We start from the raw sequence: 16,427 nt of genomic DNA on the forward strand, positions 1-16,427 counted from the left end.
TGAGTTTCTCCAACATTGTGTTTTTGCTTCAATCACTGTGTCTTCAGACACCGTTTTAATCCACTCTCCTGCCTATGTAAGCTCCACCAAGGGCTTAGATATTGCTGCAACTCATACCCCAAACCTCACATCTATATAATTACATCAACATTATATACAAGATTAACTTGCATACTCAGTCTCTCTTTCAGACAGGCAACTCCAATGTTAGCATCGGTATTAGAGTACAGCAGAGGGACTACGCAGCCATATTATCTTACTCCCTAGATAAGTGACCTTTGTAGAGATTTTGGCCAGCAACATGACCGAAAATATAAAAACATGAGTATCTTCGTACCAAAGCAATGTTCTCACATCCGATAAGAACAGGGTGAAATTGAAGATGCACTTTGATATGACATCATCAGCTCAGTTATTGATTCCCTGGACACTGTAAAGGTAGAATCCAGATGTGTGAATCATCAGGCATAAGAAAACTGCAACCAGGAAGGGAAGAGGATACCAATGTCAGCTCCCAGAGAGCAGAGTTGTCTGCAGTTGTATTAGATCAAGATGAGGTTGCATTAGACAACAGCAGAAGGCTACTAGGAATGCATAATGTAAGAACTGGTGCATTCAAAGACTCATATTGACATGTTAGAATTAAGAATCAACCTTGCATAGCATTCCTTCTAAAACTTGGTATTCCACAAAGCAAGTAATGAACAAGTCTATTAGCTCAATTAACTGAGTTCAAAGGAGCAAATTCGGAAGCGTATTAAAGGTATAGTGAGATAGATACTTGCATTGTGGGGGAATTAAGGGAAATGGAAAAAAGGCAGGTAGGCAGAATTGAACCCAAGGGCAGATCGACTGCAATGATGGCCACTTTTTCCCCTATTTCTTATGTTCATGTGAAATAAAAACAGGAAATTGCAAAAATATTCACCAAATGCAGACTGCAGGCAGAGGGAGCATGTTAAGTTTCTTTTTGCACATCACTTTAATTTTCTGCCCATTCAGATTTTGACCTGTTTTCCATCTCCTGTAGTTCTACTCTGTTCCAGGCTAATTGTGCAATTCATCTTCCCCTGAACACACTGCAGCGTTCAGGACTCATGCAGAATTCAACTATTTCAGGTAACCAACTTTGCTTCCTTGTGTCAAATACAAGGATTACAAACTTTCTCCACAGATGCAACCCAATCTGCTAAGTATATGCGTCTTTCTCTTTTAGTTCACTCTTATAAGTGCTTTATATCTCACATAAAATGTTCTCCCATAAGAACTTTTTAAAAAAACAGAATGGGGAGTAGATTAATGGTTCCTTCAGTCATTTCTATCATTCAGTAAGCTAATAGCTGATCTAATCTTCAATGTCACATTTCCACTCACTCCACGTACTTCTTGACTTTCTTCCAGTTTAAATCTATTGCTACCTTTAATATATTCAATCATTTCTCTGGTCTCTGGGCTGGAAAATTCCAAAGATTCATGAATCAGAGAAGAACTTTTTCCTCATGTCTGTAGGAAATATGCATATACTTATTCTGAAATTATATCCACTAATTCTAGATAATGCATGAGGGGAATCATCCTCTCAGCATCTATCTTAGCAATAATTCTCAAATGTTTTAATGTTTCATTATGATCATCTCTCATTCTTATAAATTCCAATGAGTGTAGAGGTTCAACTTGGTCAACCTTTCTTCTTGCATCCAACTTTTCATCCCAACAACAACCAAGTGAATCTTCTTTGCACTACATCCAACTCAGGTGTATCCTTCCAGGAATATAGAGACTAAAACTGTATGCAGTACTCCAGCTGGGTCTCAACAACATGCTGTAAGGTTTCAATAAAACTTACCTAATTTTATATTCCATGGGTCAATATTCCATTAGCCAATAAACACTCATCATACTGGAAAGACTCTACAGATCAAAGTAGTATTTGAGCTAAATGTTAATTCTATTTCTCTCTTCACCAATGCTGTCTAACCTGCTAAAGTGTTTCCAGTATTTTCTGCATTTATTTCACATTTCCAGCACATATAGTTTTGTGATTTTCCTTGTCATACTTTTTACTTGCTCCACCTGTACACCGACCACTAGGGCTTTCTTTACTAGGAACCCAAGTTGCTTCACAACATTTTAACATCCTACTGTTTAAATAACAATTTGCTTTTACATTCTTCTTCCAAAGTGTATAATCTCACATTTGTCCACGCTGTTCCAACTGTCTTCTCAGAGTTACATCAATGCTTTCTCTACTGTCCACAATAATCTCTACAACCCTAAAAGAATAGTGAACATTTTCTAGTTATATATTTAATGGTTTTAATTTATTGGTTTTGAATCATTCCATTCTGATTTACTTTATTCCTTCAATGCTTAATGACTTTAATTTTAAAATCATTTACATCAATCTCAATATTTTTTTTTAAATTTAATTTAGAGGAACAGCACAAATAACAAACCCTTCTGACCTATAAGCCCATGCCATGCAAATATACCAATTAATGTACAAACTCCGATACAATTTTGGAGGGTGGAAGAGCCAGAGCACCGATAGAAGACCCAGGTAGACATAAGGAGAACATACATACTCCTTATAGACAAACGTGCTAACTTCATGCTAACTGTGCTGTCCAAATGTTTCTCTATATCAAATAACTTGAAGCTTCATTTTTGCTTTCTATCATAGCCTATTCACAGCTTTTCCAATGCAGCCTTGGCTTGGCTCCATTCATTGGCTGGACCCCACTGATCAACTCCAGAGCCTGGAAAGTGAGTACAATGCCTGCTTCAGGTGTAAGAAAGCAGATTCCAGGTGGTGACTCTGGGCAAAGGGATGGGTCCAGAAAATCTAAGAATCACATATTTGTTGCTTTTGTACTAAGGCAACTGAAGTGGACAAACCAACTAATAAAGAATCAAAAGCAAAATACTGTAGACTTTATTTTTCAGCAGAAATAAAAACAGATATCAAATGTTACTGCCACTTTGGCAACCACAGTCAATGGTACTGATTCTGTTTGTGCCAGTTTTCTGTTCCTCTGAAGCAAGATGTTGGCCTACATATTATATTCCTATCCCCTTTTGCCTTGCACCATCATCCCTTGGATCTTTTAAACTCTCCTGGTTTTCACCCTTATCAATAATACTTCCTTTTCTTGTTTTCCTGCCTCTCCGGTGACTTCAAGCATGCTGGATCTCCAACATTTTACAGTGCTTATATATAAATCCCCAAACTGAACCTCAATTCTATTTCTCGTTGCATAAATTCTGCCTAGGCTGTTGAGATTTTCCTCAAGAGAAACAAGCCCTGGAATTTACAGGATATAACTTAGGGTCAAAAACAAAATAATAATTTACAGTTGTAGCATTTGCAGCTGGGAACGATGATCAAATAAGAGTGTAGGTCCAGGCATCTGCATGAGAGTATAACTAGCCCACATCACTACCATTGGTTTCTCTGGCCAATCAATTTCTAAGTTGTATTTTTTCCATTCCCAAAGATTTAACAACAAAGAGAGATAGCAGTTTAAAAAGTGTGCAAGTTCCAAAATAACATTTTGTTTCTCAGCAGCACATAAAAGAGAGTTGGGTTGAGCAAAGCAACTAATTTGCATTGACCATTATAAGAGTGGCTGTGGTGAGGTGCAGTGCATTGAGGTGTAAATGCTGAGGATTTGTCTCGACAGGCTTAGGTGAGGAGACTTTGCAGTGATAAGGTAAAATTAGAGCTTTCATTTTCCACTGAAATCTTGGTGATTCAGAGATGGCTATTAGGGCAAAGGTATGCTATTCCTGAAGGATGTGGTATGTCAGGACAACTTCCAGTGTGCCTGGTGACTATACTTGTGGGAAGTGTGCCCAGCTACAGTTCTTGGCTGATTGCATCAAACAGCTGGAGTTTGAATTGGACTCACTCAGAAGAATCATAGGTGACGAAGATACAAGCACCAGGTAGTTGGATGACCACCAGTAAAGGTTGAGACAGTAGACTGGAAGTGCAGAATTCCTCAGTGGCCATGCCCCTCACTAACATTTTGGATACTTTTAAATTACAGGAGTGAGTTGGGATGGGTGTGGCCTTTCAGAAGTGAGCAGGTGGAGTCCGATCCATGGCAAAACAGCAAGGAAGAGTGCAGTCAGGAAAACTCAATAGTTAAGAGGCAGAAAGGAGATTCTGTAGCCTTGAACAAGACGAGTGATATTAGGATAAACCAATGGTTCTCAACCTTTTTCTTTCTACTCACATACCACCTTAAGTAATCCCTATGCCATAGGTGCTCTGTGATTAGTAAGGGATTACTTAAGGTGGTATGTGGGTGGAAATAAAAAGTTTGAAAACCACTGTTTTAATTGTACATAATTGGCTCGTAATGTCCATGGTTTCATAACTCGAAAATAAATGGGTCACTGACATTTCTTCTCAAGCAAAATATTTCAGAAAAAATTAGGTCTACACAGTGATCCTCAACCTTTTTTCCCCACTCACATATTACCTTATGTAATCTTTCACTAACCACAGAGCACCTATGGCATACGGATTACTTAAGATGATATGTGAGTGGAAAGAAAAAGAAAAAGAAACAGCCACTGGGCTAAACAATCTATTTTAATGCAATGAAGCCTGACAGGTAAGGAAGATTAACTTAGGGTATGGATCAGAAAACAGAATTGATAGCTGAGGGAAGAACAGGACTGGTAGCTCAATGTTCTGGGATACTCATGCAACAGTCATTATACAAGTGGAGGTAAGAAAGGAGGGGACGGTGCATTTTTAATTAGGGAGAACACCAGAGAAGCCACAGGCTTCCAAGGAGGCCCTGAATGCAGATTTCTTATTTGCATGTACTATGGAGAAAGAGATGATTACTGGGGAAGTCACTTGAACAGAATCCATGCTACGGAAGAGGAAGCTAGACGTCGAGAAACATGGAAATATAAATTAAATCCCAGGGCAACAGAGGAAGGTACAATTATAATGCTTAAAAATATTTGGAAAGACTCATACACAAGGATGATTTTGAAGAATAGGGGCTCAAGGCAGGTAAAATGGAACTGGCTCAGGAAGATACATTGGTGAGAAATGTTAAATCAGCCCAAAAGCCTTGTCCAGTACTACAAACTCTATATCTCTTTGACTCCATATTTCCATTGGAAATATTAGGAGTGACAAATGTATTTTCACATATATAATTAAAGTAACATTGATTCTAAACCAGGAACAATGCCTTCACAAATTGGAATAAATAGATCAAATAGCTGCTGCATCATTTGATTACTATTTCCTGCATGTGCTTATTAACAAAAATGTATAAATGTATTGCTGTCATAGCAATTTGTCACTGCAAAGGTTACACTTCAATGTGCATACATAACATCAATTTAGTCCCTTAGTTTTATTCCACTTGCTGTTTGGTTTTAGTACATCAACAAAGAATAATGAAAAAAAGATTAAATACTCACAGGAGGTCCGACGCGACCAATTTCACCTGGAAGTCCAGATGGACCAGAAGGGCCCTGCACCAAAGCAACATAGTTTAAGTTGAAGAGAGATTTTCTATTCGTAATCGATTAACCAAACAAAATGAAAGCTCAGGGAGCAATGCCTTTCAGGTGTTCCAACACATCCTCACTTATTTTTCTGCTCAGCTTTAGGCATCCAACTGAAATGGAAGCATGGCCAGGATTGCCTACAACCGCTGTTCACAGTTGGCTGAGAAATAAGGACCCTGCAAGTGAAATATATTAATTGATGGTAAGGTTTGCTGCAGTTTCAGCAATTTTGTCCACACCTATTGATTTAACATGTTTCAAGTCTGAAATTAGCTCAATCTCACTTTCTAAATTGATTTCTATATTACTGTTTTCAATATTTTAATGTGGGATAAGTGTGGTGGAACATGATAGTCCAAGAGTTACCTCACTAGACTGTACAGGGTGGCCTGCCTCTAACCCTGTAACTCCTCCCCGCAAGATTCCCAATAAAGGCTGATAGCCCTCGTCTCCTCCCTCCATACCAGCCTTGGATCTGGGCCACCAGCATGTAGAGATGTGTCTGATGTTTCAGGATATTAAAGCCTTTAATCATTTGCTTTGAGCCTGCTTATGGTTATTGATCATGCAACAATTTCATATCCTGATTACTTGCCATGGACAAGGTGATCAGAGTGGAGAAGCTGGAGACTGACCCCTGGGATCCAGAGGCCTCTGTCAAGATTGATATGTGACTGTGCTTTAGATGTGGACAGGAAGTTTGATACATTTTTGCACTCCACTTGGCAGTGTCCTACTTTTTTGGTTGGAAATAGGTAGCTTAGAACAGATAATGGGAGTTAAATTCCCACAGGATCCAATATTATTTTTATTGAGTGATATTAGAGGGGATTTGGATAAATTGAGGGACTGGGCAGATACATGGCAAATGCACTACAATGTGGATAAATGTGAGGTTATCCACTTTGGTAATACAAACCGGAGGGCAGATTACTATTTGAATGGCAATAGATTAAGAGATGGGGAAGTACAGAGAGACCTAGGGGTACTTGTACACCAGTCTCTGAAGGTGAGCATGCAGGTACAGCAGGCGGTTAAAAAGGCAAATGGTATGTTGGCCTTCATATCAAGAGGGTTTGAGTATAGGAACAAGGATACCTTACTGCAGCTGTACAGGGCCTTGGTGAGACCACACCTGGAGTATTGTGTGCAGTTTTGGTCACCTTATCTAAGGAAGGATGTTCTTGCAATGGAGGGAGTGCAGAGGCGATTCACCAGGCTGATACCTGGAATGGCAGGAATGACTTATGAGGAAAGATTGCGCAAATTGGGATTGTACTCGCTGGAGTTTAGAAGATTGAGAGGGGATCTCATAGAGACCTATAAAATTCTGGCAGGACTGGACAGAATGGATGCAGATGGGATGTTTCCAATGATGGGAAAATCCAGAACCCAGGGCCATGGTTTGAGGATAAAAGGCAAACCATTTAGGACCGAGAAGAGGAGGAATTTCTTTACCCAGAGGGTGGTGAATCTGTGGAATTCATTGCCACAGAGGGCAGTAGAGGCAGGTTCATTAAATATATTTAAGAGGGAATTAGATCTATTTCTTCAGTATAAGGGTATTAAAGGTTATGGAGAGAAGGCGGGGACGGGGTACTGAACTTTAAGATCACCCATGATCTCGTTGAATAGCGGAGCAGGCTCGAAGGGTTGAATGACCTACTCCTGCTCCTATCTTCTATGTTTCTATGTTTAAACACAAATTAAAATTGAATATGTATCAAGTGAAGTTTGTTCAAATTGCTTTAGCAATAGCTAGAAAATATATTGCTATAACTTGGAACACCATCTGGTGCACTCTATGATGTGCATGGAGGTAAACAGTCACACCATGGGCTGCCTATTTGACACAGGGAGCACTGAAAGTTTTATACACCCCTGCAAAGTAAGGTAGCTCTAGCATCCAAATCCCACACCATGGAAATCCACAGGTGCTACACTGACCCAAACCATGAGGGGCATGAAGTACAAAAACTTCAAGCTGCTCATGATGCCCCACCTCTGTGTGCCTGTCATAGTGGGGCTGAATTTCCAGTGCCAGCTTAAGAACATGCTGATGCAGTTTGATAGGCCCTATCCTCCCCTCACGATCAGAAACAATCAATTACTGGGTTAAATATTATAACTTGCCTTGGAGTCTTGGAGACAGAAAAGGCATAAGATTCAATCATTGAATATTCAGTTATTTTGAAAGAAAATGTATGAGTGGATAATTGATATGGACTTTGTTTGAAGTCAGATGTGCTACCAAGATCTTTTAATTATTTTCCTGTTTTCTCTGAAATGCTCACATATAATGAAATGCCCTTTGGGCAAGTTACTAAGTCGCTGTGTCTGTGATAGTTACTGCTATCAGGAGAGATTGTCAGGAAATAAAAGCCAAATAAAAGAAATGTTGGAAGGGTGGGTTAATAGCACTCTGCAGTAGAACTTTCTTCAAAATGTACACAGAAGCCACAGCTAGAAATGAACCACTGTCATTTGAGGAAATGTCAGTCCAAGCCAACTCTTACACTCACACAAGGTACTGTTCTGGTAACTTTCTGCTTCATACACTTTCACGATGTAATCCTGAGTTTTTGTATAAATTCTCTGCTTCAATCACTAATTATATCTCACTGCTGAGGTTGATTCTCCTGTCCTTTGTCCTCAGTTCCTTAAACATGCTCATTATCTCTGGGCCCTCATTCTAAACCCCAAAATGACTGGCACAGATCTGATCCGTTCACCCTACCAATCCTTTCTTAACTTTGAGCACTTCTGTACCAAAATCCATGTTGTAAGGGAGGAAAGGATCTGCTTCCTAAAGTTTCATCTCATTATTTGCTCATCCCATACTGCAGCATGGTGAATCAACATTGTACGTGTGTGAATTGTCAATGTTCCTGTTCTGTATGGAATACAATTCTATTATTTTCTAAACATTCTTCATAGGCTCAACATTACCTCCTGGTTTTTAGGTTGATAATTCAAAAGGCAAAAAAAAAAGCACATGAACATTAGAAATTCACAGGATGAATTTCTGAAACTAGTTATTGCAGAGAAGTGCTGGCAGGAAGTCTAGGATTGCACATATATTTGCAGCAGATTGGCACCAAGGAGATGTAAAGAAAAATTGGGATTCTTCAAAAAGCAAAGCAAGGAGAAAATATTCAAATAAATCAATAAACGGTACAAAAGGAATGTTCTTAACAAAACAAGAACATTTTTATTGAGTGGAAGATGCTCACATTTTAATTATTAACCAATAACTTGCCATATCCATTGCACAGTCTCTCTACTTACAATAGGCCCTGGTTCTGCCTCACCCTGCAAATAAAGAACAGCAAATACTTCAATGTAACAAATAATTTTAATTATTTTAATTAAAATAATTTTAATTATTATTTTACAGAAAACAGATTTCCAATTTCCATGCATTACAAAACAAAAAGACAAAAGCAAACTGACACTAACAAAACAAAATAGACATTTTACCAGATGAAATGTTTCATTCATTCTTTATGTGCCAAAGCTACAATAATTTTACTTTCCAAAAATTGTGAATGTACTGATGTATAGCACCAATTCCATATTGTCGACCAAATCCTTTAGTTTTGGCTCTCTTTACCCATCACCTCTCTTCAAAACCCCAGAATTACACACAATGACTATTGTCACTAATAATATTCTTTATGAATACAAAGCTTTTTCCTTCAGGTTTATCTAAGAAACAGTATCTCTGATCATTCCATTCTCACCATATTCTTTTGACATCTGTTGGCTAACCATGCACTTCTGTCATGAGGTGCCACAAAATCATCCAAAACAGTTTCTCATCTCCAAACCAGATGGTTGCTTCTGTGTGTCACATGCCTACATCCTCAATCCTTTGTAATTTATTATCAATACACTTAACTGGATATATTATCTGTAAACAAGAGGATCATATATATTTACATGCATACCAATGCAACTTAAGATGGACACTATTAAAGCTGCTCTCACACTTGATCATTATTATACCAAAACCTATGTCCATTTTAACAATGGCCAACCAAAAATAGTCCACTTTGACGATTAACTGAGACTACAACTTCTTTTCTGAATACTTACAGAAGTTAAACAAATTAGTGCCAGTCACACAATGATGTTTAACTGTGAATTCAGTTTCAAATTCAATGTTCATTGGATCATAATAACCATCTGCTTCCTTCATTAAAATATTGGCCATACAAAGTTCTCTCTCACTACTAAAATTGTAAACCATATTTTATCATTCCCTGACTCAACTTCTCCAATTTTCTCTACATCCTTCACACAAGATCCTCCCTGCAAGTCTCCAAAATTCCCATCATGCTCTGGTAGATACCAATTTTCAATGCACTGAGTTAAAGTTTCTTCTTATTTTTCAATCTTTCCTTCTACACACTTCATTATTACTCCAGTACCATCCCCAATATTATTTGGCATAATTTGGACTTCAACCATTCACACCCTATCACTACTGATGGACCATTAGTCAGTTTCTCAAACACTAATTTTTGTCCTAATCCTAATATATTGCTCAGACGATACAACTAGTAAATAGAAATCACCTTTAGTCAACTGTAATTCCTTTGTTTATATCCAATGCTATTCATCTCCCCAGATCCATCCACCTTCCTATTCCATGACTAATACCTCATTCTCTTCAGTCCCTGTTTATTTTCAGTATTTTGTGAGAATAAAATTACTATCAAAATATACATTTTTACTCTATTTCATTGTATTAAACAAACTGCCATCAAAAATTTAACTTGTCTTAACAAATATGATTATTTTCAAGCTACCTTTTTAGAGAAATATAGAAGGCAATTTTCAATTCTTTACATGTTTTTATTCTTGACAATTTTACAGAACAAATTAAATTCAACCTATTTCATGATTGCAAATATTTTGACTTACAGGAGCTCCAGGAGATCCAACTGCTCCAGGTTCACCCTAAAAAACAAAATCTAAATTAACTTATTTTTCAGGAATATCTAAAGTTAATGTTGTAAACTTAATTGTAATCAGAGCAAGACTAGCCATATTAAAAATATAGCACCTGCTGAAATTGGCATTTTTAAAAAAACTAAACTAGAAGTTTAAGGAACTAGTCACTCTTGACAGAAAGGAAATGGAAGAGAGGATAAAATTCCATATAATTCTCTGTACATTGGATCGTAGATTGTGCAGTGAAGCATGGAAGGACATGCAAAACAACACATACGTAACCTTTTCTGGGTGGTGGTGTCCAGAGAATAGGCCTTTGGCCTCATGCTGTACAACTCGCAAATCATAAGATGAGAGGGGCAGACAGCACAAATGCAGTGAATATAAAAACACCCTGAATTTGCTAACAGCAAATCTTCCATGATGCTCTGCCACTCAACACTCCATGAAATCCAACAGCTGGAGACTAAGATTAGAGTGGAAAAAATACTTAAAGACAAGGTCTGATACAAGATTTGTGAGCCAATTTATTCTAATGCAAACTTTATGGCTGAAGACAACAGGTAATTATTAGCTAGAGTCATGGAGTTTTAGGGCATGGAAAGGGGTCCTAAAGCCCAATTTGTCCATGGCAACCAAGTTGTTTACTCAAGCTCGTCCATTTTGCCTGTGTTTATTCCTCTAAACCTTTTCAATCCACATACTTGCCCAAATGTCTTTTAAATATTACCATGTACCTGCCTCTACCACTCGTTCCATATACTCAGCACCATCTCTGTGAAAAATGTGCATCCCACAGTTTGAGAGGGAGAAACTAAAATCTGATGTATCAGTATACCAATGGAATAAATGGGACTGCATGGTAGTGAGAGAGGATGGGAAGGGACAGAGAGAGGGATGATGGTAGAGCAGCAGTGACTGGAGTTTCTGAGCTTAACTCAGAAGGCACGTCAAATTCATTCCAAGGATGAAGAAGGGTTCTGAAAGGAGGATGAAATAACTGTAACTGACAAGGAAACTCAAAGACCACATAAAAGTAAATGATGGCAAAAATTACTAGGAAGCTAGAGATGGCATCTAGATGTTTTTAAATCCACCAGAAGGCAACTTAAAAGGCAATAAGGAGCAAAAAGATGAAATATGAAGGTAAGCTAGCCATTAACAAAAAAAGGGTGTGAAAGATTTTTCGTATATACAAAAGGCGAACATTGGACCACTGGAAAATGATGGGGAGATAGTAATGAGGGACAAAAAAAATTGCAGATGAAATCATTAAGTACTTTGCGTCCATTTTCATTCTGTAAGACTCCAGCATTGTGCCAGCAGTTCAAGAGTGCTAAGGGGCAGAAGTGGATGCAGTCACTATTACCAAGGAGAAGGTGCCAGGGAAGTTGAAAGTCTAAAAGTGTATAAATTACTGAACCAAGTAAACTACAATTTAGGGTTCTTAAAGAGATAGCTGATGAGATTGTGGAGGCATTAGTAGTGATCTTTCAAAAATCACTAGATTCTGGAATTGTTATGGAGTAATGGAAAATTGGGAGAGGTAATAGACAGGCCAATTAGCTAATCTTCAGTTGTTGGTAAAATGGTAGAATCTATTATTAAAGATGAGGTTTTGGAGTACTTGGAGGCACATGGTAAAATAGGCCAGTGTGCGTGGTTTCCTCAAGGGGAAATCTTGGCTGACAAACCTGTTGGAATTCTTTAAGGAAAAAAACAGGAGAGATAGACAGTTGCTGCAGAGAGTTTACTTGGATTTTCAGAAGGCCTTTGACAAGGTGCTGCACATAAAGCTGCTAAGCAAGCTGAGAGTCCAGTGTATTACAGGAAATATATAGCATGGATGAAGATTGGTTAAATAGCAAGAGGAAAAGAGTGGAGATAAAACGGATCTTTTCTGGTTGACCCAAATTCATTTCTTTGTGTCTTATGGTAATCTCTAATAACATTCTTCACTGCCCACTATACTATCAATTTTGGTTCAACATGCCAACAGCATTGTCATCTATAATAACGATTTGGATGACAAACAGCAGACCTAACACCAATCCCTGGTCTCTCTTCTTTTGAGGAAGCTGCTGTCTCCCTTTCTTTTTTTATTAGCTGCAAAGCTAACCCCAGCCCAGAGACTTCTTAATAGTACAAGCTCAATAGCCAATGACTACTATTAAACTTGTTGACGCAGATAAATCTCTGGGCTGTTTTATTGCTGCAGGAGCATCTGGTATTTGGCATAGTAGAACATGGGCATCCTCCTCACCCAACAAAAAATGTGCCAATCTGCCTCAAAAATTGCAAATACAGCTTTTCATGTGGGGTATTTGGAGGGGTGGGGATACTTTACATTTCCGCTGTGTGAAAAACAGCTTCCTATTTCATAGCTCTAACTTTCAAATTGCTCTACATTACCTCAATCGGAATGTGATTGGGCTTGAGAGAGTGCAGAAGCGACTCACCAAGATATTGCCTAGATTGGAGGACTTTAATTATGGGGAGAAATTGGATAAGTAAGTGTGATTTCCCTAGAGCAATAGAGTCTGAGATGACCTGATAGAGATGTACAAAATTAAAGAAGCATGAATGATCAGAATCACTTTCCTGAGGTTTGGGTATTAAATGCAGGTGCCTAACCTTTTATCCGGGATTGTCGGGACTGAACACCTGCCATTTTTCAGAATCTTCCAGATTTCCGTCCCTTTAAGCCCGCCCGAGTCGTGCTGCCATCTCCAACCCCCACTCCCCTTCTGTCGTGGTGCTGACTCTCTCTCCCCCCCCACCTGCCCGTCACCCTGCCATATCTCCCCCCTCACCAAGCCGAGTCACGATGCCATCTCTCCCCTCTCACCTCCCCAAGACATACTGCCAACTCTCCCCCTCGCCCATGTTGCAGTGCTGTCTCTCCCCCACACACACCAAAGTCTCACAGCCATTTTTCTCCTTCCCTTGCCTGCCCAAGTCGCGCTGCTGTCTGTCTCCCTCTCTGCCTAAGAAACGCTACCTTCTCTCTCACTACTGTCTCACCCATTCGCCCAACTGAGTAGTGCTGCTGTATCTCCCTCCCACCCTTCACCCAACCGAATCGCACTGCCATCTCTTTCTCTCTCCCCCTGCCCCCGCTGTACCAGTGTCAGGAGAAAAGCACAGTGGTTTCAGCTCCATGGGGGATTATGGGTAGAGACAACAGCCATTGAGTCACTGCCGGGCTGAATGAAAGCACCACAATGGTGGACAGACGTCAGTATAGGTGATTTACAGGTGCTTATAAAGTAATAGAACGCGATGGGATACACAGGAGTTGAGTTAGGGTCGTATCAGGTCATGTTTGGTGCCAAACTCCATCTTTGATGAGCAGACATCATATACTGAAAAAAATGACTGTTTTTGGAGGTTGCCAGTTTTCAGAATTCCAGATAAAAGGTTAGGCACCTGTACAAGAGGGCATAGTTTTAAATGGGATTTGAAAGGAAAGGAGTTTAACAAGAAAGACTGCAGATGCTGGGGTTGAGTGTAAAACAGAAATGGGCTGGAGAAACTCAGCAGTTAATGCAACATCCAAAGGAAGTACAGGGTAACCAACAGTCTGGGCCTGGGCTCCTCGTCAGGTATTAATTTTTGAGAAGAAAGCTTGATCACACACACACGGAATGGTTTATATCTGGAACTTTAAGATTGTTTTCAGCCTATCCAATTCAATACAGCTGAAATGAAGACATGGCTAAAAGCACTGGTTACAGAAAAGGGGCAGAACCAGACAACATCCCAGCTGTGCTGAAGAGCTGTGCTCCAGAATTAGTGTGGCTCTTGTCAAACCCTTTCAGTAGTGACACACTGGCATCTACCCATGTTACGGAGTTGTGGAAAATAAGGTAGATAGTATTATATGCTTCCATTTTCAGTTTTTTTCATTTGAGTGGGACTGTCACTTTAAGAGAACAAATCAGGCTGCAACCCCTGCAGGCCCTGGAGATTGACTGTAAATTGAGAGGCTGATGACATGTCCAAAATTCGATATAGGTGACTAATATGTAATAAAAGGGAAGTTTGGAGAGAAAGAGAAATGTGACAGATTATGTTGTATTTTATATTCTATATAGATATGTTTTAAAGGAGATAAATTGTGGCAGGGTTTTTATTTGTAGGTCACATACAAACATTTTAGAACAGATCTCCTTTAAAATACTGAAGCTCTACTCAAGCCAGATGGCCCTAGTTCTGAGTGCCTTTGCAAAAACTTTGAAGAGTGCCCAAGGGACTTCAGTAATTGATTGTTGTTTTGAAAAGCAACACATGAAACAAGGATTAGGTTTGGAGCCGCAGTCTGTCTGAGTGCAGTTGGCTGTTCTAAGAGGGTATGTAGTTTTGCAAGCAGAGAGAGTCAAACAAGCTTTCTCTCGGGGGGGGGGGGGGGCGAAGAGAGAGAGAGAGAGAGGAAGCGAGAGAGAGGAAGCGAGAGAGAGGAAGCGAGAGAGAGGAAGCGAGAGAGAGGAAGCGAGAGAGAGGAAGCGAGAGAGAGGAAGCGAGAGAGAGGAAGCGAGAGAGAGGAAGCGAGAGAGAGGAAGCGAGAGAGAGGAAGCGTGAGAGAGGAAGCGAGAGAGAGGAAGCGAGAGAGAGGAAGCGAGAGAGAGGAAGCGAGAGAGAGGAAGCGAGAGAGAGGAAGCGAGAGAGAGGAAGCGAGAGAGAGGAAGCGAGAGAGAGGAAGCGAGAGAGAGGAAGCGAGAGAGAGGAAGCGAGAGAGAGGAAGCGAGAGAGAGGAAGCGAGAGAGAGGAAGCGAGAGAGAGGAAGCGAGAGAGAGGAAGCGAGAGAGAGGAAGCGAGAGAGAGGAAGCGAGAGAGAGGAAGCGAGAGAGAGGAAGCGAGAGAGAGGAAGCGAGAGAGAGGAAGCGAGAGAGAGGAAGCGAGAGAGAGGAAGCGAGAGAGAGGAAGCGAGAGAGAGGAAGCGAGAGAGAGGAAGCGAGAGAGAGGAAGCGAGAGAGAGGAAGCGAGAGAGAGGAAGCGAGAGAGAGGAAGCGAGAGAGAGGAAGCGAGAGAGAGGAAGCGAGAGAGAGGAAGCGAGAGAGAGGAAGCGAGAGAGAGGAAGCGAGAGAGAGGAAGCGAGAGAGAGGAAGCGAGAGAGAGGAAGCGAGAGAGAGGAAGCGAGAGAGAGGAAGCGAGAGAATTCAGTTCAGCAGCTGGGACTGGTACAGGACAAGCTGGCAAGCTTGTGGGAAAACCCCAATTGGAAGACAGGTTGTAAGTTCTTAGTTCAGCCCAGTCAAAGCCCTTGTGGTCCATACAAGAGGAGAGGACTGGCTGCCTAATGTTTCACTTGAAATAAGAGAAACAAAAAGGAACTCTGCGGTGACCTGAAAGAAAGTGGTTATCATCTGGAAAACCCAAAGGGGGCAAGTTTCTTCAGCAAGACACTGACGTGGCTGATTAGAAGAAATCAGATTGTGTCCAGTGACAAGAACCTTCCTGAGTGGTAACCATTTACCGTTCAAGCGCCAAAGCCTGGTGAACTTCATAAATGTTAAATTCTCTGCACAGTGAACTTGGAAGAATACGAAGTTAGATTGGACTGTGAATCAAAGAACTTTTCTAAACTTGCACACACATTACATGCACGAGTGCTTAGAATTAGAAGGGGGTTATGTTCGGTTAATTAAGTTAATAGCAATAAGTTAGAGTTTGATACTGTTTTCATGTTTAAAAAGAATTAAAAGCAACTTTTGTTTAAGTATCTATTTGTCTTGGTGAATTTCTGTTGCTGCTGGGTTTTGGGGTCCTCTGGGCTCGTAACAGAGAATACAAAGGCAATTTGAGTTAGAAAAACTTCAATTTGAGGTTGAGAGAAAGAAAAAGCAGCTGGAATTAGAGAAGCAGAGATGTGGAGAGGCAACATCATTTTGAGCTAGAATTAGAATGACCTAGAAGGGAGA

The 16,427-nt window shown here is 40.0% G+C and overlaps 1 protein-coding gene across 4 annotated transcripts in view; it reads right to left on the reverse strand.

The window, feature by feature from the left end:
- Nucleotides 1–16,427, reverse strand: part of col9a1b (collagen, type IX, alpha 1b) — a 159,330-nt gene that overhangs the window by 106,471 nt on the left and 36,432 nt on the right. For all 4 annotated transcript variants that reach the window (XM_069886151.1, XM_069886153.1, XM_069886152.1 and 1 more), the window contains 3 exons: nucleotides 10,477–10,512; nucleotides 8,836–8,859; nucleotides 5,458–5,511 (listed from right to left, as the gene is read on the reverse strand). In XM_069886151.1, coding sequence (XP_069742252.1) covers nucleotides 5,458–5,511; nucleotides 8,836–8,859; nucleotides 10,477–10,512 — 114 coding nt within the window. The remainder of the gene's footprint in view (nucleotides 1–5,457; nucleotides 5,512–8,835; nucleotides 8,860–10,476; nucleotides 10,513–16,427) is intronic.

The sequence above is a fragment of the Narcine bancroftii genome, chromosome 6 (genome assembly GCF_036971445.1).
Source record: "Narcine bancroftii isolate sNarBan1 chromosome 6, sNarBan1.hap1, whole genome shotgun sequence".
In the NCBI taxonomy this organism is placed as follows: domain Eukaryota; kingdom Metazoa; phylum Chordata; class Chondrichthyes; order Torpediniformes; family Narcinidae; genus Narcine; species Narcine bancroftii.